At 41.9% G+C, this 26,750-nt stretch overlaps 1 protein-coding gene across 3 annotated transcripts; it reads right to left on the bottom strand.

Moving 5' to 3' along the window:
- Window positions 1-7: 7 nt before the first annotated feature.
- CNR1 (cannabinoid receptor 1) lies at window positions 8-24,134 on the bottom strand. Of its 3 annotated transcripts, none has more exons than XM_044245908.1 (2): window positions 24,078-24,134; window positions 8-5,570 (listed from the first exon to the last, which is right to left on the bottom strand). In XM_044245908.1, exon 2 carries the CDS (start codon window positions 5,505-5,507, stop codon window positions 4,089-4,091), a length of 1,419 nt encoding a protein of 472 aa, XP_044101843.1. In that variant the 5' UTR covers window positions 5,508-5,570; window positions 24,078-24,134; the 3' UTR covers window positions 8-4,088. The 3 variants fall into 3 exon arrangements, with proteins under 3 accessions (XP_044101843.1, XP_044101834.1, XP_044101853.1); XM_044245899.1 differs by lacking the exon at window positions 24,078-24,134 and adding an exon at window positions 22,866-23,010; XM_044245918.1 differs by lacking the exon at window positions 24,078-24,134 and adding an exon at window positions 21,368-21,394.
- Window positions 24,135-26,750: the final 2,616 nt, after the last annotated feature.

Here is a 26,750-nt window from a genome sequence, read left to right as displayed (position 1 = left end):
AAAGGCATTTTATGTTCTTCATGAGAATCTAGAATTTTTATTGGATTCCAGGTAACTTTGGACAATAGACATGATGGGATGTTTTCTCTTGGAATAAATAACAATTTCATTATATCATCGAAATAAAATATAGTGTGGGCTTAATACATTGTAAATATTACGAAAGTACTACTTTGCTCTAGTAATTTAATGACTGAAGCTACATTGAATAACAATCTTACTAGTACCTGTGTACAAAGTATTATACATATTACTAACGAAGATATTACGGCGGTTGCAAGGGTGTTACCAGCTCAATGGACATCTAACGATACCATATTCTTCTAAGAGGAAAAGGAATAATGTTAGATTTACAGACAGTAAAGAGTTCTGTTTCCCAGTTGAAACATCGGAAATAAGAATCCAGATAATCTGGCATCTTGATTCATATTACCACAAGAAAAGGTTTCCTCTCTTGGGGACTCGGATCCCCAGCAAGTCTAGTACACTAAGTTTACGTGAAGATAGGTTGTAGGATGCCCCAGCAATGTAAAGAAACCCTTCTATCTGAAAAGTACTGATTTGTAGGCCACTTTTTAAATGTCTGACTTTTTTTTTAAACCTATTTACATACATTCAGCCCCAATCAGTAGATAAAATGTTTTGTCTATATTACAATAGGCATTGTTAACATTTCATCAGAAGGCCAATGCAAGACAATTCTTAATAGCCATTGCCCAGCATTTAGGAGATTTTAAAATATCATACAAATATACAGTTAGATTGTGAGAAATCTAATTTTGCGCATGTTATCGGTGGCCTCTTTTACAGATGTGGGATGGCAGAAATGATCAACAGGACAGTAACTAGAGTGCTACTCATCCAGGGCCTAATTCTCATCTGGTGGTTGGGCCTGGTTCCTGCAATGTGGATTTAGGCAGCCAAAATCCCTTGACACTTAATGCCAGATAAGACTTGACTCAGCGTGGTGGAGAGGCTTGGATATCATCTCAAGTGTAGGCATATGTCTGCAGCTTCTCCCAGATCCATGTTTCTTTTCCATAAATCTCCTACATAATGGAAAATCAGAGTTTCTTATAAACAGCCCTCTTTGTCTAAATGAAACTATTGGTGTAGGACTGAAAGATTCATCATTACTCTGAAGAAGTTGAATAGGTTAGGAATTTGGCCCTTTCTGAAGACGTATGTGATAGTGAAATGCATGGTCAGGACAAATATGTTACCCTCAGAGGAACATAGGTAAGTCTGAAGTCAGACCTTACAAGACTTATTTGAAATTTAAATTATATTTAAGTTAATGGGCCTAATTAAGGGACTCAGTAATGAATGATACTGATGAATGGTAATTCTAATAAGTATACTCATTAGGGAGAACATTTAAGTCTCTTGGGTTGGGAAATGATATTAAAAGCATCAAAGTGAATCAAACTAATTGAAGAGTTTTAAAATGAAGGTAGTGTAACACAAATGTGATGGTATTTCACAGATATTTCTTGGAATATCAATAAGCACCAAGTTTAGTGCCATCAGCCCCATTGTCCCTTAATTTGTTATATATGATTCAGATCTTTGAAAGCACAACACACTATAAAATCTACATTGCATACACACAGATACAGTTTCAAAAATGAATCCTGGAATTTTTCTACAAATAATGAGAATTTCGTCTTCACCAGGTCTTCATAGCTGTGAGCAGAGAGTTGGTGCTGCCTGGTGAGCTCTGAGATATGTGGATTAATATTCGGGATAATGCAGGACAAAAGAATGGCAGTTCTTCAGTGGAACCAGACCTTGGTGAGTTTTTGGAAACGATCTTTTTTCTTTCTCCTAAAGAGAGCTTATTCATCCTCCAGCATGCTGAGCCCTCCCCTGCATATCACAGAGAGATAAAGTGAGGCAACCAGCAGGCAGATTTGAGCTGTACGTACAGACAGTTAAATCCATCCCAGCTTGGCCCACAGGCCACATTCAGCTGCAGACCATATACTGCCACAAAAGGACAATGCCCCAGTAGACTGCTCATCTATCTAGAGAGCTAGAAATCACCAGATAAATGCTAGCTCTCCACTTTAATTCACGCTAGGCAGGTCTCTGGGTCCTGTAGGAGCCATGCTTTATCTGTATAAGAAGACTATTTGTAAGTAAAATTGGTCAGGGTCAAGTGACTTCTGAAGCAATATTAATGCTCACCAGGAAAAGGGCCTTATTCTGAGCATCCATGGCACCATTAAGGAGTATGAGGCTGGGGCACAAGAAGAAAGAAAGCCATGCTCAGCTTATATTTTAGCAGATCTTGCTTACCAGGAAAAGAGGAGAGGCCTACTTCTTAGCCCAAATCTATCTAGTCAAAGCCGGGTCCTGGGCTGTCACCACGGGCATCTGGGTAAAGCATAGAAGCAGCTGTATGTCATCCAAGCCTCAGTCGCAAGGGTGTCTGCTCCTCACTGCCTTTTTCTGTCTGACCACTGTCTGCCCAGCCTCCTTAGCCATGAGGACCCGACTGGGTACTCCTCCTTCAGCAGGCGGGGTCCAGTGTTGCTTAGATGGGATCACATTGCTCCACGTTCCAACAACAAATGTCATCATGGATTTCTTTAGAACTGCTTCCCTTTTGATGATTTACCTCCCTGTAGACCTGGTAGACCTTAGGTGCTCAGAAACCAAGACACTCATTTTCCCAACACTGACATGGCAAATACAGACCTTCACTTGCATGTTTGTCATTGATCATTCCTTGGTAGACTCGAGTCCTAAGAAATATCTAAAGGTCAGTTTAGTAGTACTTGACCCAATCCCTTGGCAGGGTGGTGGTGGGGGGGGAATTTTATGAATGTTTATGGTATTTTTACCAACCAGCTTTCATAAAGAACTCAATTTTAGAAACTGAATTCATGTGCAAGTATGCAGCAAGTGGTACGATTTACACTTGGTCACAGTTTTCTCACTTTAGGACACGACTGTAACGGTTACAGGATAGAAACACACACACATTTATAGTCACACTCACGCACGGTATAATTTTACTGATCCAGACAATACTTATTTTCAATTAAGAAAAAATGAAGACTCATTTGGCCACCCAGGCATGAAATCTACTGAAACCTGGAATATAAGAATGCAGTACTCTTCAAGTAAACAGCAATTGCACAGTGATAACAATATACATTAAGGTTGACACATGCTGTCTTAAGAGGTCTAGTAATAGCTAAAGACTAAAGAAAGTCAGAGATGTCAGCCAGAAAAGTCAATATGCCTTCTCTTTTCCATTCTGCTTGTAATCCATCACCCAACAGAACAGCCATAGTCCAGAAGATAATAAATGTCCATGTATGAAAATGCAGGGCTAACAAATGTTTAAGTATCAGTGAATTCTGCTCAATGCTCGGGATAGTCTTCAGATTCTTCTTGTTGTTAACAGAAAAATAAACCTTTATGAGTATCTCAGTGTCAAATTTAAATAGATTGGAAAAAATATTAAGGTTTCTCAAGTCACGGGCAATACTTTTTAAAAAAAGTGGTCTCACTGGTGTATATCCACCGCTTGTGTCCCATTGTTCTCATGAAAATCTACCTTCCGGTTTTGCTGAACTAGACGAATATAAATAACACACAGTAAACACGGATCCACATCTCACATGACATGACACATTTTACAAAAGAGGTCTACTTTAGTACTATAACTTGTAAAAATGGACATCTCTGATACTTATGGACAAATACATTTCACATTATAATGAGAGTTGTGGTTACAAAGGCATTACTCATTTGATGGTGTTTTCCTATGGGTCCTTAGACTTCAGACCATGTAGCTGCACGTGTCTCTCTCATTTCGCTGAGACCCTGAAGAAGCTTCGGTCACATCAGCAGCTGGCTTTCTTCACTGTAAACCCCTGAAGAACTGAGTTTTGGTACCTACACTGTCGAAATGCTACAGAGCTGAGAACCGATCCTGGTGACAGTCCCCTTTCACTGAGCATGGTTAACTTAAAAAAATATAACCGATGAGACGACAGACTCTTCTAGATTTTAAGCTTTTAAAAAAAAAAAAAATGAATTTCTTTTCCTGTGCTGCCAGGAAGGCGTCAGGCTCACAGAGCCTCGGCAGACGTGTCTGTGGACACAGACATGGTCACCTTGGCAATCTTGACCGTGCTCTTGATGCAGCTCTCTGCAGCCCTGTGAACACTTGCCGCATTGTTGGCATGCTTGTGCAGGCAGTCCGAGTCCCCCATGCTGTTGTCAAGAGGCTGCGCGGTGCCTTCACACGAGGGGAACATACTCCGGAAAGCATGTCTCAGGTCCTTGCTCCTCAGAGCATAGATGATGGGGTTCACGGTGGAATTCAGCAGGCAGAGCATACTGCAGAACGCAAATACTGTCTTAATGAGCTTGTTCATCTTCCCAAAGACGTCATACACCATAATCGCAAGCAGAGGGCCCCAGCAGATGATCAAGACCACAAGGATCAGGACCAGGGTCTTGGCCAGCCGAATGTCCATGCGGGCTTGGTCGGGCCGTGTCACCTGCACTTTGCCATCCTCGGACGTGTGGATGATGATGCTTTTCTGGGTCCCGCGCTGAATCATGCGGACTGCATGGCTATGAGCCTTCCAGAGAATATACATGTACGCGTAGACGATGAACAGCAGCAGTACGCTGGTGACCCCAATCCAGAACATCAGGTAGGTTTCGTCGATGAGTGGGAAAATGTCTGAGCAAACGGACTGCAGCTTCTTGCAGTTCCAGCCCAGGAGAGGCAGCACGGCGATCACAATCGCGATGGTCCACATCAGGCAGAACGCCACCACGGCCTTGGGCCTGGTGACGATCCTCTTATAGGCCAGGGGCCTGTGAATAGATATGTACCTGTCAATGGCCGTGAGGAACAGGCTGCCTACAGAGGCCGTGAAAGAGGCGGTGACCCCACCCAGTTTGAAGAGAAACACGTTGGGGCTGTCTTTGCGGTGGAACACGTGGAAGTCAACAAAGCTGTAGACGAAAATGACGCTCCCTAGGAGGTCGGCCACAGCCAGACTGCCAATGAAGTGGTAAGAGGGCCGGCAGCGGAGGCTGCGAGAATGGAGGATGACACACAGCACCAGCAGGTTCTCCAGAACCGTGAAGGTGCCCAGCGTGAGGGACAAGACGGCGATGGCCAGTTGCTGGCTGGGGTTCAGAATCATGAAGCACTCCATGTCCATGAAGTTCTCCCCACACTGAATATTCTCCTCATTCTCCTTGTAGGATGAAAGGGACTTGTTGTAAAATTCGGTAATGTTCACCTGGTCTGCCGGGACCAACTGGGCATTGTCTCCGGCAGTCATCTTTTCTTGGAAGGGACTTCCCCGAAAGGAAGTTAAAGGAAATTTCTGTGGGAAGTACCCTAATTTGGATGCCATGTCACCTTTGATATCTTCGTACTGAATGTCATTGGAGCCCACGTAGAGGAGGTCTGTTGTGATGGTGCGGAAGGTGGTATCGGCAAGGCCATCTAGGATAGACTTCATAACCTCCGTCTTGGATCAGGCCAAACTCAAAAGGACTGAGAAAGAGACCCACAGCAGGGAGTCCTAGCAGGAGGGAAAACAAAAAAGCTCAATGATGAAAAGCCTGGGAAAATCATAATAATGTTTTAAAAACTGACTGTAAACATCCCAAACATGTACCATCATGGTATTTTATTCCTGTCTCTGAGCCTAGATAAAATCCTTGTCACCTTCAGTCAACAAAATGAGTCAGTCAGTCACAGAAAAGCCACCCAGAGTTGGCGATGTGGAGGCGCCCACTAGAAACACATTTCTTTCATTACTGAAGCTGTCTGGAATTTAAGTCACTGTGTGATCCTGCACAGACCTCCAGGGTCTGACAGTCAAGCAGAAGGAAGTGTGTCTTGGGCGTGGCACACACCTCATAGTTGCATTAGGAAATGTCTACCACTGGCTTCTACCACCACAGACACACAGCATCTTAATGCTGGTGGGGACAGGGTAGAGCAACATGTGACACAACTACTGCTCTTAAAGACTTTATCACCTTGTCACACAGGTAAGACTGAATGTACAGCACAACCAAAGAATGAGGCTGTATGGAATCAGGGACTGTGTGCAGTCTGTGTGCTGAATGTGAAGGGGGAGGAAGAGACTTCTGAGAACCAGAGGAACAGATGACCATAGGGGAAGATCTGGATGCTGGCCTGTCTCTGTCAAGCAAGTCTCCTCCCCCAGAGGAGACATTTGGACCAACTCATGGCTGAGGTGAACTTTGAAGATGTCTACACCAACCAAGAAAAATGTCATGAACGGCAAACTTGCACTGAGGCTCCTGGGAAGACCAAGATCCTGAACACTGGGAAGCAGTGATGAAGGAGAGTGTTTCCTGACAGTGTCCCTCATGAGCGGTGCGGTGACACAAGCATGCTGGGAGACAGGAAGCAGGCCTCAATGCTGTATCATCTAGGCTTCCGTGTAGATGGCTCCAGAAATAAGGATAACTGAGAAAAGGGAGCCAAATTTTAAGAGCTCTTCAATTCTAAGATAAACAATTTGGTGTTTGTTTCAAAATAAACAGCCAGGGAATTGATTTTACTATTTATAAATTCTCCTTAAAATGCAGCTATTAAGGTCTTTCGCTTATAATGACATTAGAATTACTAAGTGGTATCTATAATAATTTTAAAATAACCATAAAAACTAACATTTTATTTCCTAGTTATATTTTTCTTTTTTTTTTAATATATCACACTGTATGGAGAGGGTGCTGTGGGATAGTTATTATCTTGGAACAAATGAAAATGTTCTGAGTTCTCCTGCTAAAATACAGAAATCCTACCTATCTGAAGTCATGATTCACTCATTCATTCATTCATTCGACAAATTTGTGGAGGACCCAGTATGTGCCAGGCTCTGTGGTAGGCAAGCACTAGGGGCTGGGCATGTACAGTACCAAGCAAGAGTCCCTATCACATGGAGTACACAGTGTGGCAGAAGACAGACAGCGGACCCCGGTAATTATGATGAAGTGTGGTGACAACTATGACTGGTGATACACCAGACACTGTTGGGGGCGGCTAGTCTCGGGGGGAAGAAGGAGGCTTCCCCAAGGACAGGATGTCTATGCCAGGAGTATGTAGGATTAGTGAGTGGAGACAGAACATGGAGGCAAAGGTGAAAAATTTAAATGAATACCTTAAGTATCACAATGTGGGTTTTTTTTTTTTTTTCCTTCTGCTTTATTTAGTAACTTGGAATAGGGACCAGGTGCTGAATGTGGTCCACCTTTCTAGATTCTACTATCCCTGGGTCCAGGCTCTCTTCTGAGTCAACTCCACTCTCTGCAAACTTACATTTGCTAAACAACTCGTTTACATATGAAAGTTTTCATCCACCAACTGGAGGACACAGAAAATAGCCACAATTTGTGAGAGAGCTGTTTATGGTCCTGGCACATCCTCATATCCAACTTTGGCCTCTCAACGCCCACCCATACCCCAACATAGAGCTCACTGGCCCTGCTGTTTTTTGGGGTCACACCTGCACACCTTCCGCCTTCCCTCTGAGCCTCCCCCTGTCTGAAATACGAATTTCCAAGATCTCTGCTCCACGGATCTTTCAAGGCCTGGTGCTAAACTTACCTCCATTTCTGATATCCCCTTGGCCAGCCCTTCCCACAAGGCAGAACTAATCCCCCCAGCCTTTCCCTCTATTACAGGGCTCACTGTATCATTTAATCATGAGCTTACATATCTACTTCAATAACTAAAAAGCGATTTCCAAGCACAGGAATGGTATCTTTTTTTCTTCCGTGTTTCACCAGCCTGATAACATGATAGCAGAGAAGAAAGAGAGGGCTAGTCTCCCTTAGAAATGTTCACATGAACCTAAGAGGTGGCAGCTGAATGTTATTAACTGGTGCATAAAAGCAGTGATTTAATAATACTTATTTGTCTTTTCTAAAAATCACAGGAGAGAAATGTAATTAATTCAATGGGTATTTGGCCCGAAAACTGAAACTGGGAGCCAATCCAGGACCTCCCTCCCAAGTCCGCTTATTTCAAGTAACTAACTTGTCCTTCACATTTCCCAATTAAAAATGAACTTATTTGAAATTTTGATCATTTATATGCATATATTACATACAATTGATTCCAAATTCAAAAGGAACAGAAGGACATACAGCAAAGTCTGTCTCCCCCATCCCTATGTCTCAACCATCCAGTTTTCCTCTCCGGTGGCAAGAAGATCCTTGTTACTCTTTCTAGAGATATTCCATGCATACTCAAACAAATACATGAATTCTTTCTTTATTTTCTTTTTAACAAATACTAATATACCACACATACTGTTCTGCACCTTGCTTTTCCACTTTAAAGTATGCATGAAGACTGTTCCCCAATGGTCCACAAAACCTCTCCTCATTTAGCAGGTGCCTTAAGTATCCCTTAGATGAGTGTGACCAGCCTCCTTCTGATGCAGGTTTACATGGTTCATCATCTCTTGCTGTTACAAATAGTGCTGCAGCAAATTACCCTCAGTCCTGTCTTTTTGCACATTTCTTATGGAATTATGACTAATTATGACTAATCATATTAGCTGCCCAATCTCATAACGCCCTGAACACCTCTTCTTTCTTGGCCTCTATAATCAAGCAGACCCCAAAGTCTTGCTGATTTTCCCTTTTTATGCACTAAGGGAGAGCTTATTATGTGCGGGCAGCCTCCTGAGCCTCTTATGTCTATGGAACTATTTATTTTTCACAATGGCCCTATGAGGTGGGTGCCGCTATTATCCCCATTTCACAGATGAAAGGCACAGAGAGGGTAAGGAATTCACCATTCACACAGCTAGTAGGTGGCCAAGCGAGAACAAACCCAGATGTTCTGGTTCTAGAGCAGTGCTGTCTAATAAAAATATAAAGCCACATATGCAATTGTAAAGTTTCTGCTACCTAGGTAAAAAGGAAAAAGGAAAAGGTGAAATTAATTTTAATGATATATTTTATTTAACTCAGTGTATCCAAAATATTATTACTTCGACACCTGGTACTAGCCACATTTGAAGTTTTTAACAGCTACTTGCTGGGGTCCAAAGCTGCTTTTAATCTTAATGAGCCATCATCCCTGTAACCTGAGCCAAGGATGCTACTATTTCCCTTCCTTTCCCCGCTGATTCCAACCAGTCAAAACACGAGTAATGGGGAAAACATTGAATTAGGTGTTAGCAGACCAAGATTACTATGCAACTTGTACTTGGGCAAGGAGTTAATGTCGATAAGCCTCAGTATTTTATCTGCAAAATGGGGATGAGGAGGAGGATGATATTGCCTAAGTTATACAATTGTTCTAAAAATTAAATGAAAAAGGAAAAAAAGCAGATCACGTACTTAACATAGTGTCTGGCACAAAATTTAAGTCTTCAGTAAATATGAGTTGTTCTTCATTACCTAGTACTATGACTCTTGCCATATATTGTTTTGAGATAGCACAGTGCCTTATTAGATCATAGGCTGCTTATTCAATTTTTATTTTTGTCTCAGCACTTAAAGCATGAAGGAAATAGAAGATGCACCCATGGGTGCATGTGTGGAGGAGGAAATGTTATGGGTGGTCTATATAGAATTATATAACTTCAGGAGACCAGAGACCTCACACATACTCTACCATCAAATTGTCATGACAACTTTATTAGGTGCTTATTTATTAATCCCTATTTCACAGATAAGGAAATGGAGGTCATTAGATGTTAATGTAAATTGTCCAGAAGATGAAGAGTTTGTAGCTGACAGACTCCAGACTCTCAGACTTCAGAATTTTTGCTCTTGGACTTTATGCATGGTTTTAGGAATTAACAGTAACTAGGATAAAGCCATTTTGCGTTCTGTATTATATTCAAGCCTTCTAGCTTCTTACAAACCCAAATTAAGGCATTTTGTCAATAGTAATTAAGACTCGCTCCTACTAAATCACTATTTCCTATCCCAGCCCATCTAGGTAAATCTACCTATTGGCATGGCCTCAAAGATTAAAATTTTAGTATCTGGAAGAACTACAAAGCTTCTTCAGTGAAGACAAAGGATCACACATCTTTTTTCAGCAACGCAAACCTATGTGTGCCTGAGATTTACTCTACATTAAGGTTACCACCTATGTGATCACAATTTCCCACTTAAATGCAACCAAGCACTTTCATTAAAACAAAGTCACTTGTTAACTCTGAGCTGGAGCATGGTGTGGTTATGAAATATAGACTAATTTCTGTTCAGTATCAGCCAACTTTAATTAAGGAATACAGTTTTAAAGTATACATGGATTTTGTGCAGTTCAAGGACTTTAGTAATGTCAAAGTACCACGGTGCATAGGCAATTTTACCAGTTAACAGGATCATGGCAGGAAAGCGGTCCTCTGCATTTCAGTAATTTTTGCCTTTATTTCTACCTTTGGATTATTACAGTAATTTTCACCTGATTATTTTTTGCACTGAGAGTTTTCTTTGAGAGTTCATTAGTAATACGGTTTAGGCTTTGGGGGATGCAGCTGCCATTAATTTTGTTTTTGTTTGCTACTGGGAGAATCATAATTGGAAATTTCTAGCAAGATGCGTAGATGCACCTATTAAAGAAGCAGTTGGTTTTTATTACTGTTAGAGTAAAACAATGACTGAATGACATTTAAGGGGATTTTCCCAGAATTCTGTTTCTAAAAATATAAACAACTTATTCTAGTAATTTAAGCTATAAATCATATCTTTAGAAAAATAAAAATATTTTAATGTGTTGAATCTATTATTTAAAAAAAAAAAAGCTTCAGATTTTTGGAATGATATTACCTGTTTGTCCATCTCACTAAGTGCACAATTGTCTCTCCATCTACTACCCCTAAACTTATATAAGTCGCAACTATGGTAACACATCAAAGAAACATTCTGGGTACATGAGCAGCAGCATGAAGCGTTCTAAAGTCTACCTAGAATCGACATCTTTGTTTCTGTGACCATTGAGGGTATAAAATATCCACGTCCTGATTAGGGTGAACATAGAGTGACAAAACAAGACTTCAAATAAAGTCTTTTCTATATCAATATGATCAACAGCAGGTTATTTTAGTTTTCACTGCCCTACTGAAGACATTCTTTGTTTCAGAGAGACATTTCAGTAAGTGAGATATTTATCACTGTTGTAATGGAGTAAAAATCCTTGCAGTTCTGGACTGTGCAAGCCTCTCTGGATATCCCTGCAGGATGTCAAGACTAGTTGGGCCAAAAACCCTCTAGAAGCATCAGAAGGATCAGTGCTCCTGATATACTTAGAGACTGTCTCAGCACGCTCCCCACCCCTGGCTCCTTCTGTAATATCTCAAGTGTACAAATGCTTTAAGGACACAATGCCAAGCTCATGGTTTCTAAGTTGATAGGAGTCCAAGACCCCATTTAAGCAGGGGCCTGGGACCCCTGCTTAAATGAACCCAGTTATTCTCCTTTATCTCTTTGTTGGCTTTGTGTTGTTCTGCTTAGCTAGCTTCATAAAAGAGTCTTGTGAAGGGTTCAAGAGAATGAAGGTGCCAGTGGATGTATTTGTTATTTTCCATTCATTTCTGGGAATGAGTCTGGTTTCTACTAATTTGATCAAGAAAAAGTAACTTGATAATGTATTTTTCTAAAGCTAGTAGGAAAATTTTAGTTGACCCTCATAATTGCATCATGTCTAAGACATGTCCTCAGTATACATGGCAGATCTCATGGGCCAACACCATAGCTGGATGAATGATGCTTCTGCTATGGCTGAATGAGCAACTGAGTCTTTTCTAAGTCTTATATAACCATCAGAGTTTTGGATTTATTAAAGTAGTTTGGTCGCCTTTTTGCATTATCTTCTATAGCAAAGAGAAGTAAAGGATTGACTTAATTATCCTGATAATTCAGGCAAAAATACATAATCCTTCTTCCTTGTATTAATGTCAGTTCCTTTTCCCATATATAAAAGAAAATTCCATTATGTAGGTGATGCTCGGTTGGTTCTCAAAGCCTTAGCTTTCCATATATTTTGCACTGTGGAATAGAAGTTATTAAATGCACCATTTTCTCTGGTCTTTGTTAGTAAGAAAATATATTTCATGAAAATATATCAATTAATATGATCTAAATAGACATTAAGGCACTTACAAGGCTATATTTCTGTTCAAATTTAACTTGAAGTATTCGTAATTATTTAACATTTAAAAGCTTGTTAAAATTTAAAAGAATTTTAGGGCTTAAAAAAATGATGACTTTAAAACTACATCAGATTAAACATTCACTATTAGGTGATGATGCTGTAAGAAAAGTCTATCACAAAGGCAATGATACAAGTGAAATGATTTGTTGACTTTCATAACCAATTCCATTTCTCCATTTACCATTTAATTTTGTTCTACTGTTCTGATGTTTCCTCTTACTAAGTGCCTTTGTCTCTCTTTTTTTAAAGAGGGCTACCTTTTCTACATATCTGTAGAGAAAGTAACCAGGCATAATAGATGCAGCTTTCCCTTAAAAACTGCAAAATTTTCAACTCAATAGAAGCCACAGTCCATATACAAAATACTCCATAAACTTGTCTTTATCATGTATGTGAAGTTTGTTCATTAAAAGCCAGCCCAAAAAAAACACCTGGAACCCAGGAGATAGGTTATCTGACAGTTCATTGCCAAGGAAGCAACAGTTTAAAGTATGCTACATGTTGTCCAGTGGTGCAGCATCCCTTTCCGTTTCTTCCTTCATCTTTCAATGAGGGAGTACATTCTCTTTGAATCAACGAGCATACAAATTAAGCTCGGTGAAAAATTAAGTCTTGTTTCTCTAGGTTCAAATCTTAGAGTGATAGAATGTTTTGGGTGATTAAATAAATGCACAATAGAGAAGATTCCAATTCCCCAATAATGTAATAAGAAACATTAGATTGTTTATGTGATAAGAATAAAAATTATTTTTTAAATATTTACATGCATTAGGTGCTATCATGATCCCCCTTCTACACAGGAGCAAACTGAGGCTTGGAGTAGTAAAATAACTCTAGGTCTCTCTCTAACTAGAGGAGCAGAACTAGAACTCAACCCAGGGCTGAGTAATTCGAAGTTAACTGCTCATAGCTTTGAGGTCCAGAAACTACATAAGACCCTTTTCTTGGTTTCTAAGGGGGAAGAATTGATTTGGGGGAAAGGAGGTAATAAACAGTAGCTGATTGTTTTACATAGCAAACGACTAAAATCTGAAGGAAAGATCTGTTGACAGCAAAAAGACTGCCCATAGTGCTTGCAAAGCATCCTTGCCTTGTGGTCTTCAGGGACAAAGTATGATAATTAACTATAAACTATATTTCCTAACCTTGGATTAGCACTTTATTTTCAGCGACTGCTGGCAAATAATAAAAAAAATCTAACTAAATCTAACTTGTCTTTGTCACCATTTTTTAAAATTAGATTTTCCCCCTTCATTTAGTCAATTGTAAGGACTGTGGACAGAAATGACAATTTCCACAATACCAGCAGGGAAAGGAGAGGACACCTTGTTTAGGGCTGAATGGGGCATGATGGTTGTTAGTAAACAAAAGCTCGAAGCTTTCATTCCCATATGGAGAAATTCAAACTCAATTTGAAATCACTCAGTTTCCCACCATGAGCAGTGTGGGGTTTTGCTGGGCCCAGACAGAAGATGACTCTTTGAGGCCCGCTCCTAAGATGCTCGCTGGAATCAAGACTGAAGAAATTCTATAAACCTTTGTAAGGGAGTGCTTGTGACAGATTCCTGGTCCCCAAATAGCACAAAGCTGTGTCCCCAACAGCCATGTAGCTGATGGATACAAAGTTATATGCCCTCATCTGCTTCATGTATCACATTTTCATTGAGCACATAGTCTGTGGCTAGCACTGTAGACATGAAATACACATCCACGTATTACACCTGTGTAAGGGGGGGGGGAGACAGGTCAGTGAAGCAAGAGAAATGATTTTCCCTCTCTTCCGACTCTGTCCAATAAAGGCCACCCATCTGTCCTTCTCCTCCCACAGATGACAGAATAGAATCAGATATGAAAACATGTCATAGGCCTACCATATTGTATCACCCAATGGTATGGGGTGCATAGTCCAGTAATTGGGTTGTGTAACCCCCTTCCTACAGATGCTTTGAGTTTTTCTCCCTGGAGAGAGAATGGGCACTGCTGAGTCACCCTGTGTCAGTCTTTCTTGTGTCGAAACCCTTCAAATCGTGAACACCTTGAGAGGAGAGACCTGTCTTATATGCCTCGCGTGTCCTCTGCCAGGCACAGTCCCCGGCCCGGGGTAGGTACTCAATATCTAGTTACTAAACGGATGTAGGTGGTCGTCAGCGACGTGGCAGATCTATCTTAGCTAAAAGGCGTCTAACTGTGGATTGTTTTCCTTGGCATAAAGTCCGTCATTATAAGGGAATTAAAACTGAGTTTTGGTCTCATACAAACATCCACCTGAAGAAAAAAAACAAAAACAAAAACAACTGCCCCAATAAAAAGGCATCAACAATTCTTCATCCCAGGACCTTTTATCTTATCGTTAACCAGTAGTTATATCGATGGCACGTGGAAGCCCGAGGCAAAGATTAGAAATATACTTTTTATTCCAATCGTTGCGGAATCTGGGTGTGTGTTATAAACCTCACTGTTTTGGCACACAGCAATGGGAAACAAAGAGATTTTTGTGACACGCAAGCCTGATTACAGGCTGTTGATAGACCTTTAAAGACGATCTATGAGGTTATGATTGTAATGAAGTTTTTCCTTCCCTCGAATGCCTGTTATTATGCATTAATCTTTCCCAAAGGGGTTTCTCCACGTGCAAGTGTGTTTTCAAAACCACTTGTCAAGAAAAGTTATGTGAAAATTCAACCACTAGATGGAGTGGCTTTTATAAGCCCTCAGGAATCAATTTGTTATTCTATTCAGTGGACATAGTTCTTGCTTTGGTTGAGCAACTTCTCCTCCTGCTACAGCATTTTATGTATTTTACAACCAAATTAATTAAAACATAAATAAGAAAATATGTTATGGAGGGTTAAAATGGGTTTTATTACTGCCTACAAAAACTACATTTTTAATTGCTTTTCTGGGGCAAAGGGGCATGGAGAAAATTTAATATATTGATAAAATTAATTGTGAATATTTGGAAGTCTGCCTCAAGAAAGTAATTAAGGATGAGTAAAGGAAAGTAGTTCTACTGGAAACAAATAGTATGTTTATGCCAAGAGATGCTAAAAGTGAGATGGGAATATCTCAGGAGCCCAAAATCAATTCTAATAACAAACCCAACTCATTTCTATTTTATGAAACATTTGGCTTTCTGATTTTCAAATATGAAATCACCAACACAGGCCATAGTTCTGGGATGAAAAAGAATGGAAAATTATTTATCATTTCAGGGGCTACAATGGAATATTTCACAAATGAATATTTGTCCAGATACTCATACAAATTGAGGATATGGTAGCTTTCTAAATAATTCCTTTTCCTTCCTATCATCTTCTCACTGGAATAATTTTAAGAAAGTTTTTATTGTTTAAATCCAGAATCCCTTCAAACATGATTTTATAAATTAGGTGCTTATGTGCCATCCACTTTAGCTGAAATTAAAAAAAAATTTAGTGTGTACTGACATGCAAGATACAAACATAAAAATATGCTTTCAAGATGCAAATAATTATATACAAACAGAACTGGAGGAAGTAGGTTTCACTAGAGATGAAACATGTGCTTTGGAAATGTAGTTTCAATTAAGACGGAAGTGTGCAAATTGGATGCAAGGATAGGATTTGATGTCGCTGAAACCATGAGGTGGTTCTGTTGTACTCTTTCAAGGTCAAACCCTCCCCAGGATTTGTGTGGTGCAATTTCGTGCTTATGAACCGAGCTGAGGAACTGCGAATATTCAGAAACAGTGATGTGAAGATGAAGAATTAGGAAATAAGATGGGTGAGAACAGGCTGGACATCCAGGGTACACACACCTCAAAGAACAGTCTGAGACATCCCACAGTGGTCTGTGAGCGCATGCACAGTGATTTTATAGGCCAGTGGTTCCCAAGGGGGGGGTCTCCCGAACAGTAGTTTCAGCATTACCTGGGAACGTAAAAAACTGCAAATTCTCAGGTTCGCCTTGGACCTATGGAGTCAGAAACAGTGGGGTTTGGGGAACAGGTGTGATGTTAGAAGTCCCTCCAGGAGATTCTAACACATTCTGGAGTTTATGGAGACCTATGAGAAAGACTAAATGCTTGAGCAGGCAGATAAAAATGAACCTTTAGGAATTGAGGATAAGAAGAAAGAATATTCTGTGAGTGTAGGTTGAAATGGATGGCTAAGGGAGCCCGCTGATGGTAAAGTAGTTTCCCAGAGAAGATGTTTAAAACCAAGGCATTTCTGTGGGACCGAAATAGAATTCTGTGGTCTAGCCTGAAAAGAAATATAACCTAACGAGTGGGAACCTCTCAAGGAACCTCTCAACGGTCTACAATTCCGGGCTTCTCTGCACTTTTTCAGGAAACTTACTGTTATATTTTTGACCAACAGAGAAAAGTGGCTTCAAGATACAATATGTACTTACCCAGCATGCAGACATAAATTAAGAACTCCACACACCATTTTCTCCTAACTCTATTTACAAGGTCTATGCAAAGCTCTCTAGGTCTGCTAGCCATTTCTTTCCGTTCCACTGTGAAAGAACCCATGATGACTGAGAATAAAAGAACGGGAAACCAGGAATGGTAGTTAACATTCAGCTTATTTTTTTAAACTAGAAATGTTTCTGTTTCTGTTCATCTCTTCCTCAAACTGTAAAACAATGTGTCACAGGAGAGGCACCCAGAAAACAACAAACTAAAATGGAAATTTTGCAGTAGGCCCCAAGAAATGCTTACAGAATTAAATTATGCAACCTATTACTGCTTATAGTTGGCATATAGCTTGCAAAAATACCTAAACGTTATAAATACATGGAAATGGATCCCCAAATACTTAAATGTCTGACTTTGGGCAGAGTGTTTCCTTTCTAATTATTTCATCAATAAAAATGGATCTTAGATTACTCATACTTCACTTCCTCCGCTGAGGACTACAATCATCCAAAGGTTTTCCCTTTTCTGGTTGTTGTTTGTAAGAACTTTGCTGGAACTCCCAAACTAGTTGTCTGTCTTCTAGAGTCAAATTACCACATGGGCAAAGACACCGAACTCTAGGGACGATCTTTTGCTTACTTTGGTTATATATTAAATTGTTTAGCTTTCCTTCTTCTCCACATGTATCCTGCTTGCTCACCACAATTGTACAAATGCTAGAGAAAACATTTACATATTCTGGTAGCAGTGCATTGAAATGAGTTGGAAATCTGGTCCACTTCACAAGCCACACGGGAATAAACCAAAATACACAGACCATAGTGGCATTAAATAAAGTCTCTTTTCTAACGAATAAATCAGGTTGATTACTTTTAAATATAGCTGAGTTAAAAGCAAATAACATGGACAAAAGCATACTGCTTATGGCATTGGTTCGCTTGCTATATTAGCCTCTTGGCCAACAGAAATCAATGTTATAAAATTTCCTAGACAAATATCCAGGAGAAATTTGTTTTTTAAAAAGCACGCTGGAATTTATCACCAATTTAAATGTAAAACTCCTTGCAACTTAATTCGATTTATAGAACTCATAGTCCAATTTTCTTCTCTAAATAGATGGTCTAAAAGAACAGATGAAGAAATAATGAGGAAAAAAGGGAACCCTCCCATTTAAACATAAACTTTGAAAAACATTATTTCCTAATTATATTTTATTTTAATTATATTTAAATATACTACTGACATACACAGTTTGTGAAAGCATTTGCCAGTATATTCAACTACCACAACAGATTGCCTGGCACATCTTTGAAAAATGCCTCTGCTTTTCTTTAAAAAGCAATAGCATGGAATTTGCTAGTAGGAATTTAAAAAATAGATATTACATTGTCAAATTTAGGAAACTATACTGCACTTTCTCTCTAAAGTAAAAAACAAATTTTAAATGCTTTTTCGGAGTAGATAATGATGGTAAAGAATCAAGACAAAGATATCAAATTTCTACTCAATGAATCCAAACTCTACCCAATTAAGAATCCAAACTCAAGGGGAAAAAATAAGAATTAGATAATAAAATATTGTGCTCTTAGGAAAAATGATTTGCTGTCTGTGTTAGGAGAAAAGGGAACTTAAATCCCTTGTTAGATTAAAAAAATGCAAAATCTTCCTTAGGAAACTCATTCAAAACTACAGAATATAATGCAATAGCACAATAAGTTTAAAAAAAAAAAGATTTAGCTAAGAAATACTGATTCCCATCTAACCAGTCTCAACTCACATATTCAAAAACAAAAGAAAACAAAACAAACAAAGCAAAATTTTGAAAGCTTTCCTAAAGTGCAGGTGTGAAAATTTCTCCAGCTGGGGCTGCACCAGAATTTATAGTATTTCAGAACAACTGCTCTGGCTCTGCCAGGCCCATTTGCTCAGGTTTGGTGAGTAAACAATTCTTCCTTCGAAAACCCATACAAACAAAACAATGAACCTCGTGCTCACTAAATTATGAAATTAACCTGTCCGAATGAAACTTTAAATTAGAGAATATCCAGATGTTATTTGTTAATAATCCATATGGAAAATACTTCAAATATATGGAAAATATCAACGAAAACTGGCTCAAAAAGGTATTTGTAATGGCAACTGTGCTAGAAAAACTATTATAATGAAATGTACTTTACTTTCCATGAGGCACCCGTGCAGTGAAGAAATATGACCCAGGAAAGCTTTTAGTAAACATTTTCTGTTAAGAAGTAGAGGTAATCACAGATTACTTTATGTAATGGCTTTGACCTATTATCACTGATAGGTCATAAACATACCTATTATCCGTTGAAGCCTGTTTAAGATAGGAGTTTCTCTAACATCAAACTATTTGAGTAGTACCAAGAGAGGCAATGGAAAACCTCTAAAAACTACCTTTCCTCTCCCTCCTCACCTATTTCCTGTAGTTTAAACTTATTTGTGATGACACTATAATGTGCTGTATATTACAAATACACTGGTATTAATATGCATTCTATGATATAATAATAATCTTGTATTTTTTTCTCCCAACTTCCTTTCCAAAAATAATAAACAACTAGTAGGACTGATGAGTACTGTATTAAACACATCAATCAGTGTTGATGAGAAAAGTATAATCAAAGATAGTTATGCCCATCCTGGCATCTTTCTAAGATTCTTAGAACACCTGAGATGGGAAAAGATCTCAGCTACCCTAGAGAATCAGAATAGCCTTGTTTTGATGCAAGGTGGATACTTCTTTTGCCTTGAGTCTTCTGTGTCCAGCTGTATAGCTGCCTTGAATTCGGACATTTTCCCAAATTTGTAGTGTTTATTTAAAATATGAATTATATATTCAGATATATAAAGACAATGGGTCTAAATTTTTATGTCAGGCATGATACACACCTATGAAAAAGTTTGTTCATATATACGTATACGAGTGTGTTCATACATCCCAATCATCTAAAATTATGCGGGATATAATTTGATGTTATATATTTTTCCGGATAACATGTATTCTTTCTTTTAGTCTAAAGCATATCTGGGAGAAATCTGAGTTGACCTGTAATAGGTAATTGTTAAACCCAATCTAATCTAAGAAGATACAGATCAGTGAATTAAATAATTATCAAAAACATTAAGTAACAATTCAGTGGCAAAGTGTAGTTATCCCCCAAAACCTCAGAAACAGCATTCATGCAGTTATAATAGAAAGTGAACATTGCTATAAGAAAAGAATTAAGAAAGCACTGGAGATGGGGTGTATGAAGTTAAAATTTTGCCAATACAAAGTGTATCAATTGGTTTTGATTTCCTCTTATTCTTTAGGTTCTCTACCAAATCTTCAATCAAGAAAAGAAAAACCAGCAGAGCTTGTAGTCCCTCAAAATAAAGATATGCAATATGTAAACTTGGCCTCAGCAGTTTTTCAAACAATGTTAGGTCCAGGTCTTTTCAGAGGCAAAAGCAGAATTATAAATAATTTAAACCCAAAGGCTGGTTTCCCTCTAACTCATTTGTCAGTTCAATTAGAAAATGATGAATACAAAAACAGAAGAGACAGATTACACTGAAGACACAGCATCCTTTTTCTTTTTTTTTTTTTTCAGGAATGAAAGCTCTCATCTGTGTTCTTCAGGCAACTGAGCTAACATAATTACCCCCAAGAAAAACAGTCAGCAACCTCAAGGACAGGCTCCATCTGACTAACCAAATTCAAGACTCTATCACTAAATCTCGTTTTACTCATCACGTGTTGTTAGGTATCTCCAGATTCAATTTATTACCTTTTTTTTTTTCTTTTGCAGCATTCCTGGAGAGCTAATTATGGGAAATAATCACTTTTCTTATTAGGCCAACTGTTTTCTGGGAAGAAACATTTGGTAAGCGTGGTAAACTACCAACAGCTATTCTAAGTTCTGTTTCATCATACTTTATTCTTCAACAGCCAAGTATTTCAATTCTACTTTCAAACACTAACATGCGAGACAACCAAGGAGCCTGTCTCAATTTCCTGGTAGTTCATGTTAATCCTGAGTCAAAGCAAAGAAGAATGTCATAAGATTGTTTTGAAAGAGTTTTTCAGGCTTTGCCTTAGTAATTAATAAACTGACACTGCATACTAAATACTTATCACCACAATCAATGGGGCTGCTTCCTTCTTGAGAAAAGAGGTAGGACTGAATCAAAGAGTTTTCTTTTGGAATAGACTGTAATATGCCACAGATAGAGTGGTTCTTCCAGAGAATTTCATTCCCAGCAGTTTCATCTTGTTAACATTTAACAATTTCACTATTTTAACATTTTGAAATGCCAAAAAGAACACACTGATCCTGCAGCTAGGCTTATTAGAGAGGCACCATCTCACAGGCGACAGGGAGGCACAGAGTCCACTGGGAAAACGGTAACAGAAAAAGACAGAAAACAGTGGATAACAAACAAAGCCAAGCACTACTCCAACGTGAAATCAGATTTGCAACAAAATGTAAAACTTTACATGCCACACTAAATAACATCATCTGTTTTTTTAAGGGACCAGGAATAACATTCTTTTCATAGGCATCTATATCGAAGCTATCTATTGAAATTGGGGGGCATGAATATCTAATTTGCCTTCCTAACAATGAGTGTGCAAGCATAGTAATTTTATTTTTGAAAGGTCAGAACTGAGCATTTCCCCCCTGGGGCCTCACGTTACCCCCACAGAGACTTAGGAACACAATGAGACCTTTCCCCATCAGACACTTGATACGTACCTCAGCCAGGATTGCTCCTTGCCTGGAGTGGGAGACATCTTTGGAACAAAAAGAATCTGTTCACAGTAAGTTCTGTTGGTAACCTAAAATGGATTAGTTTTTAAAAACCACGTCCATCCTCTTGCCTCTTGCCCAACTACAGCAACTGCTATCGTGCCTACAAGTAACCGCTTGCAGTATGCAACATTTAACAATCTGGAGGCTCGTGGATTCTGTTCATGTATGGATATAATCAGAATATTATTTGTCTCACTTAAGAAACTATGCGTGGCCTTTTATTTTGATAAAATTGCTTTTAACTGAGTTAGAGATGGTGGGAGGGAGAAGGAGTACCAGGGGAGAAAAGGGACAGAGAAAAATCAATCAGTATATCTTCCCTTGCAAACTGTCAGTAGGGTGGGATTAGAAAAGCAACACTTTAAATCAGACAAAGTCCTATGGGAACCTTAAAGGTTAGTTGCTCTGAGCTTCTCAATATTCTGCAAAATAGATTGATGGCAGTGGTCACCCCACTGATACTCAATGTTTACTGAGTTTACGCTAAGAAATTGCATTTCCCCATTGTTGAAACGATATTAACTTGATAATAAAAAATGAGGAGAAGTTATGGGACCCACAGAGATATCTTTCAACACCTTTAAAACCAGTAAATCTGTTGTAATCTCTTATTAAATGCCCAAGGATGCTTAATGTATCAAGAAGCAACAACAAAGACAAGAATGGCACTTAATTTGAAGGGAAATAAAGAAGATGGGAGGCAAAATGATGAACAGATTACCATTTTTTTCTCATTTGTTCAATTTAAAACTAAAATTAGAAGCATGCATGTTGCTTTCAAACTTCCAAAGGACCAAATGACAGTTTCTCCTGTCTGTCACTGCCAACATCTCCACTGGAGAGGGGATCCATTTATGATTGTGAGCCTTACCGAGCAATGTCTTTCAAAAACACAGCAACTTTTTTCATCTAATGGCTTGTTTGGGGTTAAATGGTTCCATCAACATTTAAATTTAGATGTTAAAGGTACGTTTAGTTTTCCTTAAAAAGAGTGGCTCCTGCAGCTATTTTTCTACACCAAAAGTTTATTATCTGACATACATTTCTTTATATGACATTTAATATTTTAGGCAGTTTCTAGGTTTGGTGCAGAGATCGATGTATTTGGAAACACTTAGTTGCTGATACGGTTTATAGACATTCAGCACCAAGTCAAGCGCCTATTTTTTCAAACATGCACAATTACACGTTTCCTACAAACACACATCAGTGTACACAGAGGTGCACACACATTCAATAAGTAGTAAATGGTAGAAAGCTCCAGAAGTAGCCCAGACCACAGTTTACAAGCTGGGGCTGTACAGCTAAGTAAACATCGACGCACGATTCGCTCACACGGAATAAGAACTCCACGAAGGACACTTGGGGACTACACTGGTCAGTACCCGAGGGGGCGGGAGGCGGAAAAAGTATTTCCAAACGCAACCCTGCCAGGTCTTACCCTTCGCATCCCCCGGTCCTCGGGGAGAAGCTCCCTCGGCACCTCTCGCCCAGCGCAGGGGCTGCTGCTCTGCTAGAACGAAACGTTCCTCCCGACTCTACGGAGCTCTGCGGGAGCCGAGGCGCCCCGCCCGGGCCAGGGGAAGGCACTGGCGCCGCCGGAGCCAAGAAGAGGCGGAGGCGGAAAAGAAGTGCAGAAGGAAGGGGTGGCCGAGGGAGTAGCCGGAGGGAGGCGGCGCCGGCGCGGGGATGCGGGCGAGGCGGGGTGGGGTGGGGTGGAGCGGGGTGTGCCTCCGTCGGTCGGTCAGTAAGTCAGTCGGTCCACGCTGCCCGCGCGCCGGCGTCCCCTGCCTCCAGCGCCCGCCCGCCCGCGACAGCGACAGCGACAGCGACAGCGACAGCGACTGGCGACCCCTCCTCTCCCGCCGCCCGCGAGCCTCGCCCCTTCCCCGGGCTCTTCAGTGGGTCCTCCCGCTCGCCCAGCCTGGCTCGGCGTGGGGCCGCAGGTCTCCGCCAGCACTGACGCCCGTCGCCTCGCCACACTCGTGCGGTCCCTGCCTCTTCCTCCGCTGGCGCTCTGTCTCTGGCTCCCTCTCGCTCCAGTCCCATTTATGAAGCGCGGTCCCATCACGTGTTAATGAGCCTTTGTCCTGCCCTGGCAGCGGCGGCGGCACAGACCCCACCGAGGGAACTGCGCGGGGAGGGACCCGCGCACCGCGCAGCGCGGCACCCGTGGCTCCAAACTTTGCCGGCGCGGGGCACCTGCCGTGGCGCCGGCCCTGGGGCCGGAGGGGACAAGCCTCTCCGGCCCGCGTCACCTACTTCTCTTCCTCCTCCTCCTCCTTCTTCTGCGCCGCCGCCGCCGCGGTCCCGGGGGCTCCCACAGCCAGGACCTGGCTCTCCTCCCGGATACCCTCACACCCCGGCCGAGCCAAGAAGGGGCTCGTGCCTGCACCGCCCCCGACCTCGGGGCCATTAATCACGCGTGCCCCGGCTGCGCGCAGCGCCAACACCTTGCGCGGGGGTCACGTCTGGGGCAGCCGGAAGGGCGAGGGGAGCAGGAGGCGAGAGGCCGGGGAGCCCCGGGCCAGGGGTGCGGCCACAGGCCGTTCAGCTCGCCCCAAGTCGCCCCCGCGGTGGGCAATAGTGAGCCAGGCCCGGGGGCAGGCGAAGCATTGGGACCGCGCTGCGCAGCCCCCGAGCAGTTTGCTACCTGGCGGTGGCCACGCGACCACCTGTCCTCCGCCCTCGGGGCACCGGCTGGCCTCGCGCTGGGAGCCTTCTCCAGCCCCCGCCACCCCCGTCGCCCCCGCCCGGCGCGGACCACTGGGGCGCGCCCCACCCGCACGCCCGGGCTACGAACAGTTGGGCTCCGTAGGCGGCTGGTTCTGCGCCTCCCTGTCCGGCGCGCCCCCTTCCCAGCCGCTGGGGGTCCCGGCTCCCCGTCCCTCCCGCACGAGGAGGACGCCCCCCTGCAGGGCCGGGCCGGAGGCGCCCAGGGGCTCCGGGACAGCCGCCGCTGGCGCCTGGGGAACCGCGGTGCGCCCGGTGGCCGCGACAGGAATTAGGGTACATGCTCGTTAATTGGTTCCACTATCAGCCGCCGTCTGCCTCCCGTGTGCACGGATCAAACCTTAATTGGTCTTTACATTTATCATGGTGAATTGCGAACCTACAAACAAGCCCGAGTCGCTGGTTCAGCAGAAAAGGCGCTCCCCCTCCCTCCGGGGCCCAGGCAGAGTTGTGGCGGCGGCGCTGGTGGTTGATTAGACATCTTTATCTCTCGTGAGTTGGGTCGAGGGAGAACTGCACGGTTTCCACCTGATGGAGGGAGCCACGTCACTCTGCCCCCCAAGAACCCCGCCGAAGGCACTTGGTTCGCTTCCCAGTCCTCCTCTCCGTGGTTGCCACAGCGTTCATTTTATGATCTAACAAATTCCGCCCCAGTCCTCATTCCGGACGCCCTCGGGTAGTGACCTCCACATTCCTCTCGCCCCAGGCCAGAGCCCAGCAGCACTTATAACATCTGGACCCATATTTGGCCTACAGGAGAGAATCTGAAAAAGCCAGCCTCTGAAGGAAGAGGGGAAATGGTTGGGGAGGAAGCTGGAGGGTGGCGAGTCCAGTACCCTGGAAGCAGTGAGTGCCTTTTGGCATCAGGCCAGTCATAGACAGGTTTCCTGCAGAGCGCTAGTTCAGTCTTCGAAAATCTCCCCAGATTGCTTTAGGTTAAAAGAAGTGTTTCCCATTTACCCCATCAGAGAAATAGCCATTTAAGAACCCACAACTGAAATGATCGTTTTCTACTAGGTAGGTAGATGGAATAGGGTATAAACGAAGATCTGACTGACCCATCAATAGATGAAGGAATAACTGACTGGTGGGTAAATGTGGGATGAGTTGAGCATTAACCCCAGTGCCTGATATCTGCTCTACCCACAGCAGAGGAAGGCATCTTCAGGCCTGCCTCCACGGGGGAGATAGTGTCATCTAATGATGTAAAAGGCTGGTAGGGAGGCTTCAACATCTGTTGCTTCGGTTTTCTTTTAGGGGTCATGGATGTTAGATTTCTACCTTCACCTACACCCTTCGCAGGAGGACATAGGCACAGTTTTGCCCTCCTTGTGACGCCACAGACTCTAATTTCCCAACTAAGTTGGTGACTTGACACCAACTTCAAAGTGTTGCCACTTCCCATGTAGCCCAAATTCAAGTGACTGCGTCTAAAGAAAGGATTTAGGCAGGTCTTCTTGAAGGGATGAGCACCTCTTTCAGGTGACAGGAAAACTGGAGAGCTCATGGAAGGCTTTCCAGCAACAGGATTTCACATGGGCACAACCATTCTTCCCTGTGGGCTGGTCATCTGTTCTCTTGGGGTGGCCCATGGATTTAGGATCCCTCGCGTCCACAATTCTGACATACCCCACGGGTAACCCTGATAGGACATTCCCCCACTCATCAACCTACATCTTGGTGTTCAATATCAGATCTAAAGGTGAACTCCGTTTGCAGCCTACAAAAGGTACTCTATGGAAACATCGTATCTCAACCCATTCACACCAACTTCTGCTTTTTCACAAAGAGGAGCAATCTAATTACCTTAAGGGTCTCTGGGTCATCCTGAATCTCTTTGGGTTGATGGTAGATTTTTAAATTTTTTTTCACCGAATTCTACAAAATTCCAAGCAGAAACCTGGGATCCAAATAGCTTGAAGTCTATTTGTTGAGTGACGGGCTGAAGTGACCTGTGGACAGCGTCAATCATTAAGAGTCTGATCAAATAGTGACTCCAGCAGCTATAACTATTTCGCCTGTGATTCTGTTGTTGTTCAGGCTGGGCGAAGGCTGGAGCCTGACAGCTGGTGAATTGTACTGACTTTCCATTTAGAGCTCAAGGATAATGCTCAGTAATGGAGTCAAAATTTGACTTGTGACCTGGCATTTTATCACCACATGTGAAAGCTTTGTTGAAACTGAGAGAGTTATTTTGTTGTTTGAAAAACGCAGTTCTTGTGGGCATGTTTGAACATGTTTAAAATTTAAAGTCTGTCCTGGACCCACCAGGATGCCCCCTCGCCCCCACCGACCCCACTGCCCAGTCAAAAGGCTAATACATTTTTCCTTCCGAGCTGGAAGAAGAGCAGACAGCAAAGGGCGTGAGAGCAAGATGCTTTTTAGTGCCTCAGAGTTCACCCAGTGCAAGGATCACCTCTAAATGGGTGGAAATGACTTAGTCTCCCTACGTGGTTGGCCAGCCACTATAGTCCTGAGAAAGTCAGCAAGAGTGACAAATGCAAGCTGTCAGCATCCCTATTAGGAACGTTATGTGGAGGGCACACATACATTCAACACAAGACATTGGATGGTTCCTGGTCACCACCACCCA

Source organism: Neovison vison, chromosome 1 (genome assembly GCF_020171115.1).
Source record: "Neovison vison isolate M4711 chromosome 1, ASM_NN_V1, whole genome shotgun sequence".
NCBI lineage: Eukaryota > Metazoa > Chordata > Mammalia > Carnivora > Mustelidae > Neogale > Neogale vison.
This window is presented reverse-complemented; position numbering and strand designations above follow the sequence as displayed.